This window comes from Tetranychus urticae, chromosome 2 (assembly GCF_039701765.1).
Source record: "Tetranychus urticae isolate SD_2017Ah chromosome 2, NJAU_TeUrti_SD_1.0, whole genome shotgun sequence".
NCBI classification, from domain to species: Eukaryota; Metazoa; Arthropoda; class Arachnida; order Trombidiformes; family Tetranychidae; genus Tetranychus; species Tetranychus urticae.
Genome location: NC_142959.1, coordinates 5,110,461 through 5,137,187, shown reverse-complemented (window position 1 = coordinate 5,137,187; position 26,727 = coordinate 5,110,461). Strand labels below are relative to the sequence as shown.

The window sequence follows — 26,727 nt, the reverse complement described above, 5'->3', positions numbered from 1 at the left end:
AGTGAAATCTACGGGCCAACTTTACCCAAATTAACAAAAGTTATTGTTTAAAAGTGCAGAATAAGTCAGTAACATGCTATTCAGATTATCGAGTGAAGAAGAAGATTTTTGTGTCTCTAAAAATTTTGAGAGTAAAATTGAAAAAAAAGACTTTCAAGTTTTTAGGAAATTGAGCTGATAAATTCCAGAGGAAATCATGTTTTTAGATAATGCTGACCCGTAGATTTCACTTTTTTCACTAAATTTTTGATTATTTTGGTTGAAACAATTGAAAAATTACAATTAAATGACTTTAAATTGCTTGATCCAATAGGTGGCGCCAACACGAAATTCTATCAAGTTAAGGGTAACCCTACTGTAGCTTGTGATTTTTAAGTAACATGGAAAAAATTTGGTTTCAATTTTAATTAACAAATTTACTAATGGATCAAAGAAGAAGCCATTTTCTTTGCCTTTGTTTTTGTCTGTGAGTAATGAGTTACTTTTTAACAAAGGATAATCAAAAACGCTTTATCTCTGCTTTTTCCCTCCATTACTTATCTCTACTTTGTTACCATCTGTTAACTAACACTTGCAACACTTAAAACAAGTGAACTTTTATCTTTCATTTTCAATTTGTCCGAGCTAATTTCTTGCTGTGACTATTTTTCAGTTAATATCATATTTCATTGTATGTTATCTTTTCTAATTCAGTAGTTTTATGTAATTTATAAATGTTTACATTAACCTACTTGCTAACATTTTCGTGACTGCCGGGGCAACATCAACTTCAAGAAGACATTCATAACTGGTTCCATGGTACAGTTTGATGATGGATGATCCTTGAGATGAAATCCAAACTCCTAATCCAGAGTTTACCATGTTCAGAACAATCTTTTCCGGATCGCTGTTGACTTGGAATGATTTCTGTGAATGGTCAATTTGAAGACGCCATAGGTGGTTGATTGAACCAAAAAGGTAAGAATGAGAAGAAAAAAAATCAAGATTTAATCAACATGATGATCATAGATGATGAGTAGTGAGAACAGTTAAGAAAAACAAATTGATGTTTTACTTTCTTACTGGTCATTGATCAAACACAAGCTTTTCAGTTTAAGGTATTTATTGCACCATTACATTATCAAGAAACCAAACTAAACCATTAAAACTCTGGTGGCGAAGGTTACTAAAAAAATTCATTTTTCCTTTGAACGAAAACTTAGACACTATAGATTACGATTTCAATTTTCTTGTAACAGATTATAACTCAATTAGAAGCTGTGCCTGATGATCTCAACTTATGATTAAACGTTTTCTCTCATCCTTAAATAAGCTACATCATTTGTCCAGTATCGTTCAGTATTACTAATATTTTATAATTCATATTGATAAATAAACCCTTTTTAACATTCTAGATTTAAATGGTCAAGTTTGCCAAAACTTGGTCAGCAAATTGGATTTCCTCTTTTTTTAACTCATGAATCCAATTAGTATTGATGTCAAAAGGCTGAGTTCCGTTATTAATTTGTTATATTTATCCTTTTTTCAGAAACCTACCTCGACTTCCATGGTCGAAGTCGCGATGACTTTGATTTGATTAGCAGCCGAGCACCAAAGTTTACCAGCAACCTGTAAAAGCTTATAAATGGGACCGCTGTCTATGGTAAATAGCTTATAATCCGCTGTTGACCAAGTACCATTTGAGTCTGGTTGGAAGACAACAATCTGGCCGTTAGATAAACCTGAATAAACGTTTTTTTCCATGTATCTAGAATCAAGAGAATGGAGAAGAAAAATAAATGAATAAATAATGGATATGATGAAATGATCAGGAGATATGAAATTAGCGTTAGTAATGAAACGGAATCACAAGGACTAAAAGTGAAGGAAGACAAGTGTAAGTTATTGTATGATATTAATATTGACTTTAGTCATTCATTTTCATTTGATCGCATTCTTAACCTTTATTAATCTCTGTTTTCAATTCCTTTTCCTTCTTTCTGTAAATATTAATATCAGTAGGTTTTGAAACAGAGTTGGCCCTACAAATGAGACTTTCATCTTGAGATTCAAATTATATGGAAAGAATTGTGATTGTCTATGAATTGTACGCTTAAGGATGGTTACCGTGAATGATGATGCTGGTAGTTTGAACAAATATAAATGCTAATGGAAAAGATTTATTGATTATTCTATTGTTGTGTAAACTATCAGCTTGACCCATAACCAATGAATTGATAAAAGGGATATTAAATTTAATAATAATGATGCTGCTGATGGATATGAGTCAATGAAGAAGATACAAAGAAAGTCACCAAGGTGGTCCATACAATTACTAAAACAAACATGGTGGTTAACATGATTTTATATATTCAACTATCTCATCTCATTTAAATCTGTATCATTGCTTATTAAAATGAGGCTAACCAGATAAATCCATTAGGTTTTGGTGAAAATTGTCTCAACAATCAAGATGAAACATGCAACAATTTTACCATCTTCCGTTGGTTCCCTATTTCTCAATCGGATTGCTACCAGTTTAACCTAATTCTTAGCTCCAGTTAATCACATGCAAGTCATCTACTGATTTCCAATCATCATAAAGCTCAAAGAAGGTGAAATATAAAGGCAAATGTGAGAACGCTAATCACCATTAGTGACCAACTAAGAATTCCCTGGCTATTATTGTTAATTCAGTTGATTTATTCATCAAACTCATCATCAAGCTAAAAACATCATCACACAAAAAGTCTATGAATGATAAATCTACATGAAAAAGCCGATGGATGTAATTAATTCAGTGAAAAAAAAGGTTCATAAGATTATTAGTTAATAGTCTGTATTATACTCACATAATGCAATGAACAGCAGCTTGTAATTGAATTTTCAGCTTATTTTTTCTTATCCTTATATTATCGTTGCAGTTATAAATGTAAATACTGGAAAGGAAAGAAAGAAAGAAAAGTCAAATCAAAGTCATATTTGATTATCCTGAATCAGTTGTAATAAGTTTTGATTAACTGAAGGACAAAATAAGCAATAAGGTAATGAGCATAATTTTTTTTCATACGAACGTCCCATTAACCATACAAATTACAATAACATTAGCTTTTAACCCTTACTTGTCAGATCATCTTGACATTAACCTTTCTTTTACTCTTACATATTGCTAAGCCTAAACCTAATCAATAATCAATTTTATTAACATTATTCAGCTCAATAAATTGGGGACTTAAATTGGTAAGGCCAATTGATTTAAGAGTCACACACATGTAATTGTTACATTAACAAACCTGCGCCACTTGATCATTACCAATCATAAGTAAGTGATAATTTAAGTCCATCATCTTTTTTCCCATTTTTCACAAATAGCTGGTTAAATATTCAGTTTATCCCTTAATCAATAATCAGCTTAAAAACATGTTTAAACTTTAATCAAGTATTTCATATCCATTGCTTGTTGACTAGAGCTTATGTAAAAAAAAATCCGTCATTTTTTATATCTGGTCAGACGTTTACATGTTTCATGATATTGATTCATTTTATTCATTCAAGGATCACGTCTTTATTGTAATACATATTAACTGTTATCAGAAGCTATAAAATGAATTGAAACTGATGTTCAGCTTTGTTAAAGCTTTAATCGATCATCTAAAACAAACTTAATTTGACGGAGACAACCAATTGAATGTTCATTAAGCCATCGATCTCTTTTAAATAACACTTTAATTTTGATCGATTTTTGCTAACCAAGTTACGCCTTAAAGTTGTTATTGCAGATTAATTTAAAACTAATAGCTGCTCTAACCTGACTAATCAATTAACAATCAAATATAAGGGAAAAAAATGAGAAAATGAAGGGATAAAGATGAGTATAATGATGATTGAAGATGATCATAAAGAGGATAAAGTTAACACGATGTGGGTGGTAAGCATGTATCTTGTGCACACACACACACACAAACACTATACTTGACTGAACACACACATTAAAAACACATAAAAGCACGCTCATCATCAATATCATCGTGCTCTTGACCGGTTTCATCTTTTTATTTCTTGATCTTTTGATTTAAATCTCTTGAATTTCTGTTATCAAAATACTAACTGATTACTTTTTTTTTGGGTTCACTAACGGATTCAGGTGTAATACAAAAGTGGTGATTAGCATTGATATTGATGACAAATTTGGCTTTACCAAGAACACACTCAAAGCTCCACTGATGAAAAGCTTCATGAAAAATGAAATTATCTTGATGGGGATAAATCAGTTGATAATGAATTTATCAAATTTATAAGGTACGATATAATCTGATGCTTATTTAATCCTTAAATTTGTATTTTTTGCTTTTAATTTTTTTCTTTTTTCTTGACCCTATCTTACTTTCCGTCTCTAGTTCCAAACCACATTGTGGGCTGATTTGCTTCGGAATCAATTGAATGACACGAATCCACGGGTGAATGTGATGTTTCAGAGGTGAGACGCATGAGATCAGTTTCCTCTATTAGCGATGATTCACTTTCCTCATCTGAAGACTCGGAATCCAGTTGAAATTGACTTGAAGAAGAGTGACCAGTTGGTTGTTGGTGAAGATGATGGTGATGATGGTGGTGGTGGTGATGATGGGTATGAGGATTAGGTGAATTATGAACACTTGTTGACTGTTTACTTTTGGTTGACGGGGTTGGTGTTAATGAACGTGAAGGTGATGTTGAGGCTCCCATTGATTCGGGCCGAGCAGATATGACTAGAAATGAATTTGATGAGGCTGGAGGTGAGCTTTGGATGGAAGCCGAGGATAAATTGGACAAAGATGGTGTTGAACAGGTTGATGTCAATATGGAGCAATTGGTGTTCGCTTCGGTTTCTGTGCCTTCTAGACCACTGGTTTCACTGAATAATGGTTCTTCTGAAACATATGATCGACGAAGAGAAACTGGATAGCAACTGTAAATATTATAATACAAGAAGGAAAAGAAATCGAAATCATTAATCCATTCAGCAAAGCATACAAAAAGTAGGATATTTTTTGGAGGATTTTTGATCCAAAAGAAGGATCAGAATTTAGCTTCAATTTCAATGATAATCAAAGTTCATAAAGGATAGACTTGGACACAGTTTCAACAAGCATTTATCGATTTACATTCCAGCCATTGCCTTGAAAGAATCAAAGAGACCAATTGAAAAAAGTCGGAATAAGCAAGTGCTTAATATGCGTTGACAATTTTTGCAATTGTCAACGACTCAATCAATTCAATGCACACAACTCAATGTAAATTGATTATTGATTTGATAGTAAATCATTTGCTATTCCAAAAAGCAACTATTAATTTAATGAAAACAAATTGAACAAAATCAGCAGTCAGGTTCAGGGATTAGTTAAATACATTATTACGTGTATAAATTGTAACCATTGTGTTAACTGATTATTTTGATTACATCCTTTTTTCCAATCATCGTGATGCTGGTCATTTAAAGTAGCCTCAATTTTGTCCTCAGATTGACCAAACAAAGATCTAAACCTTGTCCTCATCATTAACAGCTTCCATAGATGTTCACCTTTTTTCCCTGATTTTCTATCAACTTTTACAATCAAAGTCTCATTCATTCATTTCCTTTCCAATTAGATAATTGAATTGTGTCAATTGAAGTAGAATCTAACTTCTTTTCATTCTTAGTAGCAAAATTTTTGCCAAAATTTTTTTTCCTTCCTAAATCATACCTTTGCATGGCAATTCCAGATATTAATAAGGTTCAATTTAACTTGATAATTGATTGAAATAGTTTCTAGTTTTAATCAGCAATCTAATAGTAATTGCTAATGTGTGTTGATCACGAAGAGAGCAACAATGATTAAAGCAAAATGAACCCAATTTTGGGTTGAATATTTAAAAATGTAAATTATTGTTCAATTGAATTATTTCTTTTACTTTTAATCAACCAGAAAGAGTTGAAAGAAATTAATTTTAAACAAAAGGAGAAGAAAAAATTCAATTCATTTGGTTGAAATTAAACTTGAAAATGTTAACTAATTTAAATAGTAAACATAATTATTGTATGTTTAGGCTGAAAATTTTCAAAGCACAAAGAAATTGCTTCAACTTTTACTCTTCAGATGAAATAATGATAAAGTAAGCAAAAAAGGTTACCATTTACTCCATGACTATTATACAATTGTCAATGTAAAAATATACATCTAACAATTGATTAAATATGAAAAGTGTGAATTAAAATGAAGGAACAAAAAGTCAACCCAAAGCCTAATTGTTTGGGAATACAGTTTTGATAAAAATGGTTGAATAATAAACATTTACTGTTGTTTTAAATAACTGTTAACTTTACCCAATAAGGGAGCAATGGAGTAAAATATGGTTGAGAAAACCTGAAAATCAATTGAACTCAGAGAACTCGGTGAATTCAAGTTGAAATTCATTCGAGGATAAAATTGAATGATGAAGCAATTTTTGTTAATGGTTAAGTGAAGCTTCACTGAATTGTGCCAGTAAAAGACAAGCAAAGTTAATTCTGGCAATTCTGAGAAAAGTAAAGAAGAATCGCCAAAATGTGGAATCAAAAAAGGAACATCTTTAAGGCCTGATCAACATGATTATGATCAAGTTGAGGGTTTGGGAGGAGTTGAAGTGGGTGGTTGTGATGATAATTTTGTGTCTTCCAATAACTTGGTTCATCTTGCAAATGAAATTGTTTCAGGATCAAAAAAAGTATTAAATTGTCAAATTCAGCACAAGATAGGTTTACCATGATGATGATGGAATGAGATTGAAAATATGATCAATTTTGGATCTTAAACAATCAATAATTCAATCGATAGGTTCACCATTTTGTCAACAATTGTTTCAATCGTTAGTTTGCATGTGAACCAAACAATTTACAATTTCAATCCATTTCAACTTGAAATTCAATCCAACAAAGAGTTTCTATTTGATCAAGTAAATGGTTAATAAATTTGCGACTATTAGCTTGATAATTATCTAATTACAACAATTTGTATTCACTGAATGTTGATTCAAAAATGTTCACTCAATTTGACTCTTCTATTGAATCTTTGCTCAATAAAATGGAACTTTACTCTTGAAACGATTTTTTTCATCTTCTTTCAGCCTTTTCTGACTAAACTTGAATCTTTTGATTGATTATTGTTAATCATTAAAGACTCGAAAAGAGGATTAAGTTGCAACTTTTTCACTTCATTTTATGTGAAAATTAAAAAATCAATGTTGAGTTGTTTACTTGAACATGATAATTATCTTGGAATTTTCATTTCCACAGAATAGTGAATGGAAAAAAATCTGCTCAAAATGAATGTAAATTGTAAATAAATTGATCAATATTATTGACTTGCTTCAAAACAATGGTAAACATCTTGAATAGCTTTTGACAAAATGAAAATAAATGTAAATCAATCAATAAATCAATTTAAATCTCATTCAAAATCCTAATTTGAATCAATATTGAAAACAAAAATCCCAGTTTCTAGATAAGTAAATATGACTTTTGAACCCAATTTTGATTTAACTCCAGCTATAATCAAATTAGGCCTTACAATTTAAAATCAAAGTAAAGCTGTTACAATCTGATTTTGTATGGTTTGGTTTAACTTGTCGAGTTAAATTGTAGTTCAAAAGATTATCATTAAATGTTGTTACAATTGATCATCATTGAAATACTCACTTCTTTTGACCAATCTCTGGTAATTATTTAAAATATTTACAATAAATTGACTTACTTATTGTTTATTGTTGCTGCTGGAATTGAAGCAAGACAAAGTATTTGTCCATTACAGACTCCATTACAAGAGGCAACCGTTGGAGTTGGATGCAAGGTAAGTACACAAACTTGACCAACAAAACCATCAGAGTTACAGATCCAAACGTCTTTTAAATTGTATTGATTACGATACAAGGTTGGAGATGCACAAGTAAATTGTAGTCCAGCTCGGGTTTTCCGGATTGGAATGCTACACAAAAATTCTGGTGGAGGCTTTTGATTATTTGTTATTGCAAACTTGGTCTTGGCTGCTTCAAAGGATTCTTCCCATGCAGCCCGTTTCTCGGTGCTAGGAAATATGATTACAAGGTTTTCAACAACTTCACTGCAAAGAGAAGAGACAAATGGAGATTTCATTAAAACCAACAATTCAACCTTTCAACTTTAACCTAAAAGTACCAGTTTTTGGGTTAATGTAAAGACACGATAAAATGTTAGCTAAAAGATGTGAATAGCAAACAGATTTCAACTTAATTTAAGGTAGCTTTTAATCGATAACAATAATGTAAGGAAACAAAGGCTGAACCTGCGAAACTTGAAAGGTTTGCTTTGTTTTTGCTTTTCTGGTTCAATAATGGTCCATGTATTAATACATATCTTTACATAAATCAATGTTGAAACTCATTGTTGACTGTTAAGTGAACATGATTTTTGGCCATTTGCTTTCTGGACATTCATTTTGTTTGAGTTAGACTTAATTTTGTAGGTTTACTGGTTTGGATTGTTATTGGTTAGTATGGAAGGAATGATAAAATTTACAACTTACGGACTGGTCACTTGAAGTTCAATAGATAATAGCTGAGAATCGTTTGTTTGTTTTTCGACCAATTGTCTGTTCACTTCGCTATGTAATGCTCTCACAGCTTCCTCCATAGCCTGTAAAAAAAGGATTAAATTCAAGAAATGATTACAAAGGATTCAGTTGCATAATGACAATGTTAACGTAAAATGATACAAAATTTCATCAGGTAATGCTGATTACAGTTCATTAAATTGCTATAATAAAGCTAGTTGGTTGAGCAACAATTCATGATGGATTGATATTGTTAAGCTTTAATTTAATGTTTACTAAAGCCTTTACTCAAGTATTTTCATGAGACTTTAAGAGTCAAAAAGGGCCATTTAAACAATCAGGTAACTTATATCTTGAGAAAATTGTTGCTTCTGTTGATTTGATTTTATATATTCTCCGTTAAATCTAATTACTATTTGGGAAAAGATGAAATAGCTTTAAGTGAGACACTTTTTTCATCCTAAATTGAAACCTGAAAAAGGTTCAATACGAGGAAAACATAATTTATAAGTGTTATACATTGGTGAGTTTGTCCAATGACTTTACCTGATGTCCAGAGTTTAGGTTATTCATAAGTTCGTTGATTTGATTCAAGATTCCAGCATCTTCTCTCAAACTGTCGATCTCTTTGATTGTTTTCCGTAAATTTCCATCACCACCTTTAGCAGTATCAACAGACTCTAAAGGGAATCGAGTTAAATATTTATACTTGTTTCCCTCCAAAGTGGACAAGGGTGAGGTACCACTGGATGAGGTTGAAAATTTACGAGTGGCACTGCTTTTTTTCTTGATGCTGGTTATTACAAGAAGATCAGAGAAGAGGAAGAGACATCTTTCCTTTTTGGTTCCAAGGGCTCCAGGTATGGTTACAAAATCGTACCGAATAAAGGTTCGATCAGGTGAAGATAACTTTAGACAAAAAGATTCAATTAAACAATCAAATTATCTACAAATCTTGAATCATTCAAGTTCATCAAAATTGCATCTTTTGTCACTTCTGGACATTTATTCACAACATTTTACTCTCACTGTTAAAACTCAATTTTGATAGTTTACCATCATTTTTGCCCTCAAAAGGCTATTATATCAAACAATCTATGAAATTGTCCCTCAATATCAATCTTTTTGAGATCAAATTTGAAACATTTTCTGAAAGTAATGATCAATAGTAAAGAAGTAATTCTTGCTGTGAAAAATGTTGATCGCGATTACTTTGAAAGACACATTTCTAGCTTGATTTATGCTCTTTTATGGATGTTTTTTACGATTTGATTAGCATTAAAATTCAGTGAATTGCACAAAATTTCATGTTGAAATTTCGTCTTAACCCAAAGTCAACAGAAGTGATGAACCTAATTGATTAGAATCGCTAATGAAAAGGCAAATATTTACTTATATTGAGCAAGAGTTAATTAATTGAAAGGCTAACATTGAATTTTACGAATAAATTAAAGGATTTGCAATTTTTATCAACTTGAAGATTCGTTATTGTTGGTAAATTGTTACATACATCAACACCACCTTCGATGAAATGTTCAATATCCTTAATTTTTTGAGCCATTTGTTCTTGTTCAAATGCTTCTCGTTCCATTCGATTAATTTTAAGAGCAAGTTCATGAACTTCTTTCTGAGCCCTCAGAAGAAGTTGATGATCAGGATGATCAACATTAGTGTGTTTAATCAATTCCTAATTAGCAATGAACAAAAAAGAGAAAAAAACATCAGTCAAAAGCTGAATGAAAGCCATGAAAAATGATTGAAAAGGGTCAACTTTAACCAGTTTCACTGGCAAATAGCAAACAAAATTAAATTTACATTGACAAATAGTGAAACAAAATTAACAAAAAGCAGTTTAACTGCTGGGAATTTAAAGATGGTTGGGAGTCAGTTGAATTGATAATTAGAAGAGACTTGATTAGTGAATAGTTGATTGATGAATAAGTTAAATAAGTATATTTGTCAATTTAATTAAACCTTAAGATCACTAATTTTGATCACTTCACTGTCAATTGAAACTTACCTTGATTAGAAGCTCATATCGAGGAATACGTTGAACAGGCATAATTAAAATGGCATCCAAGGTGAGTTTACCTTTGTGTTCACGAGACATATTCTGGATGAAAGAAACAGTTATTGGAATAATTGACTCAGAATTGGAAACATTTATTCATTTGTCAATTTGACTTTTCCCTTCAAACCCAAACCCATTTTTCAAACCCAAATTTGGTTCATCAATATTTTCCTGGTTAACTCAATACTCATCTTAACATCTAAATGGCTTGAACCAATTTCTTAAATTATCCTTTTTTAATATTCACTAACTGCTTGTAATTAACAGTTGAAAGGATTGTAGGCAATAAAAGCAAATCATGAATGGTAACAATTTTAGGTTGAAATGTAATTTTGTAAATAAACATCTTTTAAATAAATAAACTTCATTAAGAGCAATTGACTGAAAGTTATAACAATTGATTTTGTTATTAGCCAAAGCTTTCAAAGTGATTGATTTAAACTTAATTAGGCGACTTTCATTAATGGCAGGTTTTGTTGTTCCGGAACAAAACAGTTCTTCGTCAAATCTTTTCACATTCAAATTGGCTTAATTTAGCTGGAAAATTGTTTCCAATTTAAATGTAATAAAATTAGATTAACTGTAAACTTACCTCTAAATAGCGAGCAAATGCTTGTTTGGCTTGGATTGCAGTTTTAATTGTATCTTTGGCTATTTTCCAATTGTTGATGAATGCTGTATAAGTATCAATAATGGGCTGTTTGGTAAACTATAAGAGGTTCAGAGGGTGAAATGAACAAAAAGAATTGAAAAAATATATGAAAATGAAAGAGACATTCAAGAGCAATTGAAATGTTTTCAAAATTTTCTGGTTAAACTCTCATGTTTCATATTTTGTTGTATCTCTTGGCTATTCAATATTTGCTGCCTTTCGAAGCAACAATTAAACAATTTATTAAATAAAGGAAACACCAAGTTGATAAATTGTTTAGAATTGTGAAGAATGGAAAAAATCGTTAATTGTGATTGATTACTTACAGCTTCAACAAAAACATCGCCAACCTTTTGTTTTGAGTCCCAACTGGTTAAACGTTGTTTCAATGATTCCAGGAAAGCTTCATGGTGCTTCAATATTTCAGGAATTTGATAAAATATGTGATCAACCTGAGTACTATCAACTAAATTGGAGCATTCAGCTGACTTTAATGGTTTCATATATTTCTGTTAAAATAAGAATGAAAATAAATCACAATTAGCAAATGTGTAACAGGCAAAATAAGTTGACTTGATAAACAGCAAGAAAAGTGAAACAAAATTTACTGAAACATTTTTTTATATCTCCTAATGGTAAGTAATAAAAGTCAGTTTTCCCTGAATAGTAACCCTTTTGAAACAACCTTTTATGGCAAGACGTTGAAATGATCAGAGCGACTTTGACTGATTGACTCTTGAAATCACCATAAAAATGGTGAACATTCACAGAATAACAATTTTGTATCTTAAGTCGCTATAAGATGCTATAATTGGACAGTTTATTAGAGATTCAACTTGTTAAATTGAATTGCAACATTTCCATGAACTTGAAACGAGAAATTGAAGCAAAAATAAAATTGGTTGAGAGTCGAAAGAAATTATTCAAAGAACTTTTCATCCGAGCATTTCAAGATTATTAAGAACCAGTTCAGTGTCCAGAATAAACATGGAATGACCTAATCTGTGACTTTTAAGCTTACAAATATTTTCAATTTTGGTTTGGAAATTTACTTTTCAGTTCATTTATTCGTGAATTACTTGTGGACAAATTTGAATTTTGAAAATGAAAAAGCAATATTTGAGCCAATTTCGACCTTTACTTGAAACAAAATGATTGCAACTGAAAGTGAAGAGTGTAAATGGCTGAATGATCTTTATTGGGTTTCAAATGGGAATACAAAGCAATTTTTGCATAAACTTTGAAAGTTGCAATTTAATTTTCCAGATGAAGAAGGATCAACAGAAGCTGAACAGTTGAGATGGACAATTAGACTGATAAAATATGAGTTTACCCAGTTGAATGCTTATAAAATTGAGATAATATAAATGTTTGTATACCAGAAACTAGGGAAGGTAAACTGGATACAAAAGGTATTCAAGCTGTAACTGAGATAAAATACTTTAACTTAACCCATTACTTTAATGTATCAACTGCACTTTGATGATTAAAGAGTAGACCAGAGAAGGGTTAAATTATAAACATTTGCAAGATGAAGATGCTTGGAGTTAATCTTGAACAGCTCATGGAATGAAAAATTTTAATCAAACCTTTTCTTCTGGAACCATGAAAATGGGTTTTACCTTTAACAAGGCAAAAATTTATTATTTTGTCAAGAAACAAAACAAAAAGATAAATTGAAAAGTCAATAAACCAGAAATGATAGTTTTTGATGTTTAAATCAACATATTTCCAACTTACATTGGTTCACATTTTACCAGTTTTTTTCTGGTTAATCAATGTTAATCATAACCAGAAGGTTACTGTAATTGTATGGTTTTATTGAACTTTAATCACAATTAGACATGAAGATAGAGACAATGTTCTTGTTTACTCGTTCTTCATCTGAATAATGATGATTAAGTTAATATTCAAATGATATTAGGCTTGTTGCCTTGATAATATTAAAATTTGATGTTCCTCTTTCAATGAGAATCCTTAAATTGTTCAATATTTAATGATAATCATACACTTTTAGGTTAACACATAAAAAAGGTAAAGATGTCAGGTAACAAGTTACCAAAAGGAATGAGCAAAAAGTAGAAAAAAAACTCGTTATTTTTTGGTCTACTTTATTAGTCTATTAAAAAGATGAATTCACCAATTTTTTTATCTTACTTCAACTCTTCATGACATTACTTTTTAATTGTAAATCAAGATGAATCCAAATGACATGAAACAATGTGAATCTAGTTTTATGTCAAGTATTTAATTGGGTTCAAATGTAATCTGATTTGGTTTGTAAAATTAAAAAGGTTCAACTTGAAGATTCACTCAAAAGTTGGGTTCATATTGAGTTATGAAATTTAACCAATTATCGTAATTATCATGAAGAGGTGAAGTTAAGTGGTGAAGTTTTCCCAGAATTTAATTTTCTTTTACAGAATTTTTCTTCTTTTCGATGTTCACTTGATCAACTAATTTGCAGCATTTGGATCTAGTTTTATGAATCAAAATGAATGTTGAATTTTCATCTAAAAGTTGAAGCAACTTGCAATGAACCTAAATTTATATCAAATTTGGCCAAGAAATGATCAATCTTTTCATGTTGGTCAAAAATTCAATTTCACTTCATACACATTTCTTATCCCTTGTTCAATTTACTCATGATTAATCAACTTTTCTCTGAATTTTCCTTTTCTAGTTGAACTAACCTTTAAATTGAATTTACCTTTTAACTTGCCAAATCTTGGACCAACAACACCTTTTCAAAGATGTTGACTTGTATTATTTGCTGTTTCAAGTATTACTTTTGTCAACTTTTTAGACTCTCTATACTGAGTGAAGGAGAAAAAAAACCTTTCCATGACAAAGAAGTTTTAGTGATGAAATGAAAAATTCATGGTAAAGAATTCCTTTTTACTCGTCAAATGAAAGTCTCAAGATTTTCACACTTGGTAAGGTTGCAAGTTGATATATCAATGAATAATGCAAATGATTAAATAAACAAGAAAAGGTAAAGTCTAACAAGTAAATCAATCATCATTTACAACCCTTCATTGGGCATGAATCGTGAATAATTAAAATTAACTGTCACACATGGACAGGTAAGACTGTCAACTTGAACAAGAAACTTTGAATTGTTTAAAGGTAAAAATTGAGAGCAACAAGCAACTTACATTGACAAGGATTTGAAGCGATTCAACATATGATTTCTCGGTATCGTAAAGTTCACCAACAACATGAGTCCGAGTATCCTGTAAGAAATGAAACAACAATTAGAAGGTTGAAAAAGATTGAAGGAAAGTCATTAATAAAGTTGATTAAAATGGGTTTCCTTTTTGTGATTTTTTGCTTCTTTCATTGCAATTTATTATTTACAAGTTTTACGCTTTTCACAGGATTGGTAGGAATAACAGAATTGATTGATCAAAAATATCAATCAATAATAATTAGACTGAAAGTATAACAGTTATGAATTGTTCATTAAATTAAATAATATCATTATTATTATGTATCTACACTTGTATCATGATAATGATGTAGATAGAGTTATATTTTGTGTTGGATTTCAGTTTGAAATGTAATGTTAAAGATGAATTTATTTGGCTTTTGTTTTCAACAAAACCTGAATGTTCAATGTTCAATTGAATTGATAATATCATTAGATAATCACTTGGGATTGAGATGGTAAAAATCATGTTATTCAATTATATCAATGAGAATAAATTGTTAGGTAATTTTAAAACAATAACTTGACAAAGTTAAAGAGGATTGAAAGATGTAAGACTTAAACCTGGTTCTTTGTTTTTTCCAGTTTTTCCCTGATTTTATCGATTTTACTTATTAGATTTTTCTCAAAATTTAGTCAATTATTGATAACCTAATAACAATTGGTTGTTGTTGCACTTCTTAGAAGTGTAATTAACAATTCAAGTTTATGGTTTAGCTTTTGATGTTGATGTTAAATATTGATTATGATTACCTCGGCAAGAAAGTAAATGTCAGTTCCAAGAGTGTAACGACGATTGAATGAGTACTTGTTGAGCTTTTCAGCAATCCAAGGATCTGATTGGGCACGTTTAGAGAACCGTTTGGACATATGATTAAATAGTGAACAATAGGCTTTGGGAATGTTAACAGTTGAATTAACTGTTAAATCACTTGCAACTAAAGGAGTTGATTTAGATATATTGGAAGGAACCCAATCTAAATCAGTCAAAGCTAAAGGATCATGTCGATGTGAGTTAGTGAAACTTGTTGCAAATCCTGGAATGGGCAATGAGATTCTTGGTGATTTCAGTGGACCAGAGTGTCCATTAACATTGTTAATTGGTTGATTGGTGTTTAACCCAATAGATGGTAAAGGTTTGGGTGATTTGTCGCGAAAAAACGGTTTATGATCAGCTTTAGACATTGTTGATGAACACAATTGAAACTAGTCTTAACTCAACAATTAATGTTCAATTTACAAATGAAATTGAAGTTACTATTAAACTTTCTGTGGATTTTCAGTCAACAATTGGTCAACTTTTCCCTTTCAAATTAACAGTTTAATTATTGAAGAAATGTAATTTAGTTGAGGAAAATGTTAATTGTAACACTTAAAGATGCCAGCAACACACAGCAACAATAAAGGATTTGCTTGTTGACTATGGATATACCTTGAAGTGTTAAAAGGTTGATAGGGAATGAAAAGAAAGAGTTGAATTGAAATTATCATCTTCAGTCTCCTATTTTGACTCTCTCTTTCTCTTCTTCTCTCAATCGATCAAGATGATGATGAAAAGATGATATTGAGACTGGGAAGGATAGGGAAGAAAGACAGGGAATGAGATTGCTCATAAACAAGATGAAACAAACACAAGAGCAAAAAAAAGATTTACAGCTTTTAAAGGATTTATAAATTATAATGAATACCTTTTTTTGTTCACCCAACTCACCAACAGTTACATCTTTAATCTTCACCTCTTCTCTTTTCATCATCATCATGTAAAGCACTGAAAAACATTGAACAACAAACCAAGATTATCTTCATCAACATTCAACTTGAACAGCAGTTTGACAGGTTATAATAGATGAGCAACTGTATCTATGGAGAGGTTACATCTTTACTCGTGTTTCAGTTGTTGACAGTTTTCCTCATCTTCATACCTTTATATTTAAATATTTACACTTTGGTTAATCTAGTGTTTCCCTTGTTCATGATACACTTGATAATCAACTGTAAACTGAAGATTATCCATGTTTTTCAATTCCCAATGATTCAATCAAAATTGAATTACATTTAGACAACCATTGATTGACACTTTTCATCATAATTACTGTTATTATTTTGTCTTTCAAATTTAATGGTTAACATTGAAAATTGAACAAAATTCAAGTCTTTTAATATCTTAACATTGTTGAGTTATTCATTTGAAGTAAGCTTTCAATCGTCTTTTTGTTTCAATTTGGAGTCATTTTTGTATTGAATTTTGTAATATTTTCAAATTGAAACATCATTATTATCGTTGGATAAGCCTTTGTTTGCCTGATATTTGATCAGAATTTTCAGCTTTTTTTATTCTTGAAATGTGTTCAGTTTCAATTCTTATTGTAATTTATATTCTTACAATTGATTAGTGAATAAATATTTTTCTTCTTTGTCAACATTTGTTGGTTTGATCAAGAATAATGAACAATTGTACAAGTGAAACAACAAAAATAAGTGTAAATCCTTTCAGGTTGCAACAATTGTATTATTTTGTACAATAGCCGAGTTGAAATGGGTTAAGATTTGTGTTTGATTTTGATCAACAGAAGCAAGAAGTGAAAATGTAGCTTCAAATGATTAGAATCAATATTGGCAACAATTTACAATGTATCCAGTATATCAATTACAAACAGTAACAATGTAATCATTAACAATTTAACGGTTTCATCAAGAAAATTGAAAAGCTGCTTTAAAGCATTGCCGATAATTTGTTGACTTTGTTGAATTGATAATTGTCAGTTGATTGAATTTGCTTTCATCAAATGTTTTTCAATTGAAAATGAGGATAAAAATGGTTATTTTATGAGACAAAATAAGGTAAAATACACTTAAACAGTCATTTTCAATGTTAAATTGGTTATTAAAGAGGGAAACATGAAAAGGTAAAAGCCTTATAATTATGATAATCATGATAAGTGGAGGACAATTTTACAAGTTAACTGTAAGTTCAATGCTTTGTTCAACAGAATTATCGTCTTGAAAAACATCCTCAGGGTAAAGAAGCTCAAAATGAACCGTATTAATGGTCAGATGAAATATAAAGTCTCAACAATTAAATGGAGTAAACAAGAAAAACATTTTTCTCCTCAAAAAAAGGATTTTATGAAAGCTGGAAAAATGGTCAAGTTATTGACTTGGATTGTGTTGGTTAATTGTGATTGATTGGTCAACAGTAAATTCACTTAAATTCAATCATGAGGTTCAAAAGGCTGAAGCATTCGGAAAGATTGTCAAGTTGTAAAGGTAACAATCAATTTTTATGATCAAAGTGAAAATCATGTTTACCAGTTTATCATTTTCATCTTCACTTGTTTCAAATCTTTATATCGATGATTATCTCAACCATTATCTTCATCTTGAGCTTCAGCTTCTTCCTCCTTCATCTTAAATTCATCTTAATCCTTCAATCTTGTTCAGGAATTAAAGTATACTCTGGTTAATCATCATTTTCATCATACGAGTGACAAACGATGAAAATTACAGACTTTTGATAGCAACATTTTGCATCCAATTGTCAGTAATATGATATGACAAGCGACTGAAAATGAATCCCTTAAACTTGCAGTTGTAATCTTTTCTTCATCATCATTTCCATCATCAGTTGATCATCTTCATTTTATCCCCTCAATCTATTTAACAGTTGAATTAACAGTAAAGAATCAGCAATCAATTTGAATTAGGTTTCAAATTTTTCTTTTCGGTTACCTCTCAAGTTGCCTCAATTTATGTATTAACTTGATGAATTATTATGCTGTTCATTATTATTATTGGTTTTTTTTCTTGCCACATAAATCGGATTGTATTAATTCATAGTTAATCACAAAATTTTATAATATTTTCACCACTATAATTTAGGAGTCCTTTTTTCAACTGATTATTACAATTATAGCGATACTATATTATAATTAAGCTGAAACGAGAAGCAAAAATTAAGAAACTCAAACAAAATTATTTCAATTTTTTACCTGTCAACTTTCAGATGGTGATTATGATCAATATAATTAATGATTATTTTTCATTATTATATTTTATTAAAGTCAGGATGGTCAATATTTTCAGTTTGCTCAAAGCTCTTGCCTGGACAAGATAAATGTTCATGTTTTGTCTTTTGTTGATTCAACAGTTTTCAAATTGCATTTCTAATGGATTGGTGAAAATTTTCATAATTTTTGTCAATCACTTGTTGAATGCAATAAACACTGCCTTAGAGAGGCTGAAACTAACAGAATCGCTTCATTTCAACTGGAAACAAATAACAGTTAATGGTGTAATGATCATTCTGTTAGTCTGTATTTTGAGGAATGAATCTCAAAAGTATAAACTATCGCTAGTTAATTACTATTTAGAGCAAGAGTAGAGGAAAGATTACAACGAATAATGCTGGAGATGTTGATGGCTATAATAATAAGGGATGGCTGGAAATTTTGAGAATAAGTTGATCACGTCTGGAAATAATCTTACAACGTTCAATGTAAAACTATTAATTCAATTGTAATGACAAAGGAGAACACACAATTTTTCCTCTCTTTATCCTATTCTTTATCCTATTCCACCTCTTGCTTCACCTTCATCTTTTATAGCTTGTTGAATAGAACCATGAAATATGTGGAAATGGGAATCCTTCTTTTCGTATCAAGAGTTAAGGTTTCTTTTATTTTTTATATCCAGATTCATTGTAAATCTTATGGCTATCTCTTGGTCTGATTTTCTTGTTTCCTTTCTCATAATTGAACATCCAAACTGCAGAGAGGTTTACATCCATCTTTGGTTCACATTTACAATATAAACTAGTTGCCAATTCTGACCTGGAAACTCTTTAAACAAAGAAAACCTTAAAAATAAATCAATAAAGCACATTAATGAAGATGAAGAAATTAAAATCTATTATAACACAACTTACTTGACTGGAAATGAATTTGCAAAGTCTCTTGTTGAATTACATTGAGTGAGTTAGTTAAAAATGAAAAGTGACAAGTTTGAAGAGTTAATAATTAATTTAAAAAACATAATTTATTAATCTATCTCAAAAAACGGTTTACCTTCGATTTTCTTTGTTAAGCATTTAAGTTATTCTAAAAACATCAGGTGGAGCCACATCGTGACTGGTAAAATTTTGGATCCTACGAATCCATAGGAAGTATCAGGTTTGAATTTGGGTTCGAGTAACGATCATCGGATAAGTGATTTAACTGTTTATGTTTTATTTTTTATTGTGTTAACCATAAATTGAATACAGCTACAATCTATATTCATCTTTTGGAGTATTGCCAATGCAATTACATTTCTGGTAGTGTATTTAACCTAGAAATCAATTGACCATTATACCTAATCTTAATTTTGGAAGTGTCAATATTTCAACATTTATCTGATCAACTTTCTTTTTCTCTTCCCTTATAGCTTTCAAAGTTTGGTTAACTAGATTTGAACTGTTACTTGGAGAGTAATTGAAAAGCAAACAAGATTGAATTGTGTAAATGAGACAAGAATTGGCCCGAGGCTTGACCATGATTTGAATAACATGGTTTGAAAGGCAATCTAGGAAGAAAAAAGTTGTAACATGAATGCTATCAATTGAAAGGGGAAAAAAGGAGAAAGAAGATTTTATACCTGATGGTTCTACATATGGAAAGGAGGAAAAAAGAGCCACACAACTCGAAAAATATGCTGCAGGACAAATGAGATTGATGGTGAAGACAAAAAAGAGGAGATGAAGAAGAATAAAAAGAACAACAATAAGAGAAAACAAAAGATTGACCCTTTTCTAGGATTCGACCAACATGTATGTGGTATCAGGTTACTTGAGCAAATATCATGCTCAAGATGGAGATGAAAAGAAGAATAACGTAGCAAGAAAAGGTATCAGTTCAGTGAGTAACAATATTCCTGAACAAAGTAAAGTAAAGCTCCATTGTTTTCCATTATTTTCATAATAATAATAATTGGACTCTCAAGTTAACAATATAATGCTCAGCAAAAGACAAACGTAACCAAAGAGAGGAAAAAGAAGTAAAAATTTGATAAGAATTGGTAAGAACAAGTTCAAATATATCGTTTGACACATAATTTGGTTTGATATCCAATTTCAACATTTGTTTTTTTTCATTTCAATTCAGGCAACGGTGATGATGAACCCCATTACCTGTAGAGATCATGGATCAAGTCGTTTGGACACAACTAATTTTGAATTAATGACTTCAGTGTGTAAGGTCTCTTATCGTCTTCAACAAAAAGTGGTAACTGTTTATACAATCGTTTTCCCTAATTTGGTTCAATCAATTAACCAATTAAGGATCATTTGTCAATCATTTACAGCAATAAAATGAATCAATTGCTGCCTACATAAAACCAATACATTTCAAACAAATCCAATCTTCCTGTTGAAATGCTGTGGATATGTTCATTAAAGTACATCCTCAGTAATTAATAATGAACCTCTCATTGTGTAATCCAATCAACAAACTTAATTAAATAATTGGTATAAGGCTTTTTATGTAGCCAAAGGATGTTGTAAACTATTAATACGTGTTACCTGTTATGTATATATTTGGAGTTAAATATTACAATTCAACCGTCAAAAACTACATTCATAAAGATTACCATTTATTACCAACCTTATCAATATTCAATCCAACTAACATGGACAGCTAATCTTCATGAGATGTTAAAATTTCATTAACCATAAACATGATGATTAATTTAAAGATAAATTGACAAGGTTCATAAACGTTTATAACCACTGAAAAAAAATTAACTATTTGTGTTTAATTTATTCAGTTAAAATTGGATGCAAAAGGCGTATATGCAAAAAATCTGACTTTCGAGTTGCGAGTAATTAGATTTAATTGGCTTTAATTGTTGGTCTTTGATTTTATCACTTTTGCCTTTAACCCAAGAAGGTTTATAGCGAACTTCAAGCTGATAATATTTAATTGCTTCACTTGTCTGATGACAATTTCGTCTAGGTAGAGTTGAACATTGATTTTCTTGGGTCTTCTTTTCGCTTGAGGTTGTAACTTGGCGATTTCACTTTGCCGTGTGTCAGTCTTTTCTGTCCTACTGTTAAAACTACTCTATCCACTGATTTAGCTTGAATTGTCGTCTTGACTCCATCAACAATACACTTGTCATCATCGTCATCATCTTGAGCAGCAGCAGCAACAACAAGAGCATCTACATTTATCTCTTTCCTCTTATGTTTCTCCTCATCATAATTATCATTAACTGTACCAGCGGTTAATTTTTGCTTTTTAACTAATCCGGAAACTGTTTTAGTGTCAAACCCAAATCTATTGCTTCTTACACTATTGCTATTGCTGTGATTATTATGATTATCATGAGCTGTAACAGTGTTCAAGCTAGCATTATGGTTACTGTTGTAACCATCAACATCACAAGATTTGGAAAACAAATTTCTGTTCGTTAATTCCCTTAATTTTGGATGGCCTGACTGTCGACGGTAAGGTGGCGGAACGACTTATGGCTTTTTTGCATGGAAATATCTTGCCATCGAGGTTTCATAATTTAGTCAAGATAACTTTTTCTAATAACAATTTACATGTATCGTGTAAATTATAATGCGTTTTTGCTTGCAAGAAGCTAGTAGCATCTAGGGAAGATCAAGTATTGAAAAGCTTGAATCTTCTCAATTTGTATCCACCAACAGCTGGAAATTTTTATTATGATTTTCGGATTTAAATCAAATTAAAAATCGAATTCAAATTAGATTTAATGAAACTACAATAATATAATCATCAATTTCAAAATAAATGATATTTTGCTTATATTTCACTGAATTTTCGGATTTTATTTTAAATGACTACAAAGTTGTTTGTTAACCTTGCGTATTAATACAAGGTAATAATAGTTTTTTAATGCTAATGTATTTTAAGGTGACAAAACTTGTTAATTGTTATTACCGTAATCAATTTGATTCTGTTTGTCAATTTGTTATTTTCATTACCTTCATTTCTTTGGTTCATTAAAATGAGTTTCATGAAAAAATCTGCTTCATAATTGAATAAAGGTATTCGAAGTTTCAACTTTGGACTTAATTTTCTTGAAAACTGTCAATCGGATGAATAGCACTATTGTTTTAGCGCACTGTTTAGCAAAAACACTATTGGACTCCTAAAAACCCACAAAGTCCAAACTCTTAACTCGAAATTCAGATTTTTTGCATTTACTCCTTAAACTAGAATACTAGAAATGTTCAGGACAAATCATTAATCAATGGAATATCTCGATTAAAGAAACAACAATAAGTTAAAGAAACTCAATGATATATGTTTATCCACAATTAGATAATAAATTCAGAAGCAATTGTTTAACCTACCAATTAACCTGTCAAACAAGCAAATGGTTGTAAATTAATTAACTGTTATTAATGACTTTCCTCTGATTTTCAGGAGGCTCACCACAAATCTTTATCAAAATTTGATATCCATAGACTTGTGTTAGATAATGATTTAAGTGAAAAATTGAAATGAAAACTTACGGTGTGCCTTTTGGCGAAGATGCTTCGCCTAAAAGGGTCAGAGGAGCTTTTATGATTGGATTTATTCCATCGTCCTGTTGATTCTGGTTCACTTGAAATCTGATTGAGCAGAGATTCTTCTTCTGCTTCTGGTAATTGGCTCATCAGTGGATCACGGTATTTAACTGAACTAGTGTCACCTGTCGCGATAGAGGGTGAAGATGAGATTGCCTGTTTTCGTGAAGGTTTTTGATGAGTATGGGGTTGATGTTGCTGTTGTTTGGGTTTTAACTGTGACTGCGGTGTGGTTAAATTGTTTTGTGAATGAGCTGATTGTGTTGAGATATGATGATGAGGTGAATCGGATACATCAATTGATGGAGTTGACACTCGACCTGGACTTGGATTGGTTTCAAAATCACTTATCTCGGATACTGTGAATACAAAAACGATTAGTATCAAAGCAATATGTGAACCAATGGATGAATGTGAAGGCGATGAAATGAAATAAAAATGATAATAGTAATGATAATTTTGGGTTGCTATTAAAAAACCAGAGGATGATCCAGTTGACAATCTTGATTTGTTACCTTCCCATACATTTGAATAATTAAAGTTGAGCATTTCAGTTAAAAGAAAACTATAAATTGAATAGATTTTCCTTCCACTCCTTTGTCTCAACAATTTTACAATACCAAAGAATCATTGTTGATCAATATCAATCTATTGATTAATAAAATCATCTTCTTTGGTGGAAAAACATGAAACAATTGAAGATACGCTTCAACACAGAAGCAGGTTAAAGCAAATTGAACAACAATAACGGGCAAGAATTTATCAATTTTATCCCTTGATTGGTCTCAGATGATTAATGTACATATTATTTAATTAGAAGCAACATGAACCAAATTTGACATTATCAGCTTGCAATAGTTCCAATAGAAACAAATCTAACCATTGGAGGAATAATAAAATCGGGTTTTGCTTAAAAAATGGATAACGTTGATGGTTATTCAATCAAATTAAAACAATGGTCATAACAATAATCGTTGATTCCTGGATTAGTGGACAGATTTTTAGTTACATGTTAATAACTGGACAACAAATTGTACCAATAGGTTAATATTTAGGTTAATTTCAACAGGTTTTCAAAATCACTTTTAACCTAAAAAACAAGTAACATGAGAAAGCAAAATTATATAGAAACTGACTAGAAGATGAAGATTATGAATTAGATGTTACTGTTGTTGATGTTACAGTTGATGTTGATGTTGAAACTGAAAGTGATTATGTTGATGATGTACAAGATGACTAATGTTTAATAGATGGTGATATGAACCTTTCAATGAACACTTATATGGACAACATTTGTTATAACGGTAGATGGTGTTAAGCAAAAAATAACAATAACAGTTAACCTAAACTGGTTAACTTGATGACAATCTAATGATCAACCAATTTGTATATCATTTCATCACAACTCAGGTCAAATCACTTTCTCTCTCTCTCTCTCTCTTACTTCATTTTCATCCTCATCCTCCTCTTTATCTCTATCTTTCTCTCCCTCTTTCTAAATGTCTCTCAATTTCTCTCTTTCTCTTCCCTGTCTTCATAACAAAAAAATACAGTCAATAGCATCATTGGTTACCATTGGTGATTACTTGAGGGATTGTAAATAAATTTACATTAACAAAATGATCAACAACAAACATTAGAAACAATATTTTCAAATTATAATCAAATTAACATCAGTTAACTATTAAAATGTAAGAAGATAACATAAATCTTTACTCCCAATTTAACCACAATCTAAATTAATAATGATAATGGCTACAATAATGTGAGGCCTTACCATTTTCAATTATCATTCCCATCTGTATACATATTACATGTTACCCGATAATAACAGTGTTTAATCTTTAAATTGTGTTCAAATGATTACGATTAAAAAACATTATTATATTTTAACGGTTAAACTGTTGATAAATAGTTAATTGGTTTACCTTACAGTACAGTAATACCTTTAGGTATAAATCAAATGTTACAATGTTAATCTATTACATCTACAGATATCAAGTGTGCTTTATATTGTTCATCTCAACTGCCTACTTCATCATGAAAACATCATCTTTTTTTGGTGGTTTACCAAAATTATTTTTTCACCAACAAAGAGAAAGTTTAAGATTAAAAATAAATTGCTGACTGTATTATTTTTAGTGTTACCCTTTTAATTATTTAGACTAAATTCCCTTCCAGGCCTAATTTTCATTTGTAAATAGACTTGATTTTCATAAAAATCATATTATATTGGAACGAGAAAGGGAAAATTAAAAAGATAAATAAATCTAATTGTCCAAATTGATTTATATATTGTATGTTGGTTTAATAATAGCGATATAAACAGCAGCAAAAAAATGGGTAACATTAGGGAAACATCAAACTGACTCTACCATTTCATTATAAGCGGATAGGTTCAATATTTGTTTATAATTGAGTTAACCATCAAATTTTCAATTTAAACTCATTAAATTACAAAATAATGATCAATTAATCTTAATTATAAAGATGAACGATTCTCCAGAAATTCAATGAGTCTTTGATAATATGGGAATGTTGAGGGCATCATTTCAATGGAGGCTAATCAATAAAGATTGTTTCAAGATTGTTCATAAACTGGTAAACCTTCAAGATTTCAATTGTTGATTTGCTCAATGGTTGCCAAATGTGTGACTTAATTGTAAATTAATTTAGAAAAGGTTTATTTATAAAAGTCTAGTAAGATTTATGGTAGAAGTGAAACTGGTTGGCTGTTGGTAAACATTGCATGTTCAAGTCTGGCAGGGAACCACAATTAACCAAATTTTGATCATCACAATTTTAAATTTCTAGATGTAATGTGAATGATTCCTAATCACAGGTCAGTCTATTTTAAGTGTCACGATAATTAACCTTAATTTAATCTTAAATTGTGAACAATTTTGGGTAATAAAAACAAAAAGTATCCTTTTAACATACAACAAAAAATAGTACCAACACTGGGTTTCCTATTTTAAGGCCTAACTCAGCTTGACTCTTCACTAAACACAATTGATTTTTTATTGTTGATTATTGTGGCGATGATTCTTGATCGATGTTGAGATGATCTTGATTGTTCCAACATTTTAATCCTTCATTGCTTAAATGTTGATTGGTTTGATTGAGAACGTTAAACTATTATTAATTGTAAGCTTGTGAGAAACAAAAAAAAATACATTTGATATTGAAAAACTTGAAATAAAGGATGAGAAGCTCAATGATATTAAGAAGATTAATTTAAGATTCAGATAAATAATGAGTATAATTGGTTATTAGTTGATTGCTGGATGATGATTATTATTATGATGATTATGATGATGAAGGAGAAAAGGTAAAAAAATTGATAAATTAATAGTTTGATGGTGAGATTAGTAATGAAGATGGTAAAGATGATTGAAGATGAACAAATATCACGAGATGTTGATTAACATTTAACAAAATGTTAACCGTGTTTTTGTAGTTGATTATCTGTTTAATCCTCCATCATTATCATCTTAACCTTTTCATTGACAATCAACTTAATCATTACCTCTTTTTTTTCATCCAGCTGATTCAACTTGAAATTCAGCCTGAATTGGATAACATTTCGTGTCCATCTTATCATCATTATTTAGATATAATCGTTATTTATGCCCATCCAATTTGGATCAAACATAAAGG

The 26,727-nt window shown here is 30.4% G+C and overlaps 1 protein-coding gene and 3 long non-coding RNA genes across 5 annotated transcripts in view; 2 read left to right on the top strand and 2 right to left on the bottom strand.

The window, feature by feature from the left end:
* LOC107366407 (uncharacterized) overlaps positions 1-26,727 on the bottom strand; it is a 35,964-nt gene that overhangs the window by 1,685 nt on the left and 7,552 nt on the right. The window contains exons 2-14 of the mRNA XM_015934009.3: positions 23,014-23,426; positions 14,443-14,520; positions 11,611-11,793; positions 11,225-11,341; positions 10,582-10,674; positions 10,072-10,248; positions 9,108-9,470; positions 8,535-8,644; positions 7,728-8,093; positions 4,364-4,927; positions 2,832-2,918; positions 1,537-1,747; positions 732-906 (exon numbers count right to left, since the gene is read on the bottom strand). Of these exons, the coding sequence (XP_015789495.2) occupies positions 732-906; positions 1,537-1,747; positions 2,832-2,918; positions 4,364-4,927; positions 7,728-8,093; positions 8,535-8,644; positions 9,108-9,470; positions 10,072-10,248; positions 10,582-10,674; positions 11,225-11,341; positions 11,611-11,793; positions 14,443-14,520; positions 23,014-23,426 (2,937 nt within the window). The remainder of the gene's footprint in view (positions 1-731; positions 907-1,536; positions 1,748-2,831; positions 2,919-4,363; positions 4,928-7,727; positions 8,094-8,534; positions 8,645-9,107; positions 9,471-10,071; positions 10,249-10,581; positions 10,675-11,224; positions 11,342-11,610; positions 11,794-14,442; positions 14,521-23,013; positions 23,427-26,727) is intronic.
* LOC107366411 (uncharacterized) lies at positions 815-5,881 on the top strand. Of its 2 annotated transcripts, none has more exons than XR_016199256.1 (7): positions 815-957; positions 1,529-1,876; positions 2,002-2,791; positions 2,904-3,023; positions 3,195-3,301; positions 4,124-4,278; positions 4,377-5,881. It is a non-coding gene; the product is annotated as an uncharacterized LOC107366411 (long non-coding RNA). The 2 variants fall into 2 exon arrangements; XR_001569657.3 differs by having other exon boundaries at positions 1,999-2,791.
* Positions 18,528-19,666, bottom strand: LOC112539302 (uncharacterized). Its single transcript, XR_003083034.2, has 2 exons — positions 19,420-19,666; positions 18,528-19,350 (listed from the first exon to the last, which is right to left on the bottom strand). It is a non-coding gene; the product is annotated as an uncharacterized LOC112539302 (long non-coding RNA).
* LOC107366412 (uncharacterized) lies at positions 19,651-21,263 on the top strand. Its single transcript, XR_001569658.3, has 3 exons — positions 19,651-19,806; positions 19,917-20,546; positions 20,633-21,263. It is a non-coding gene; the product is annotated as an uncharacterized LOC107366412 (long non-coding RNA).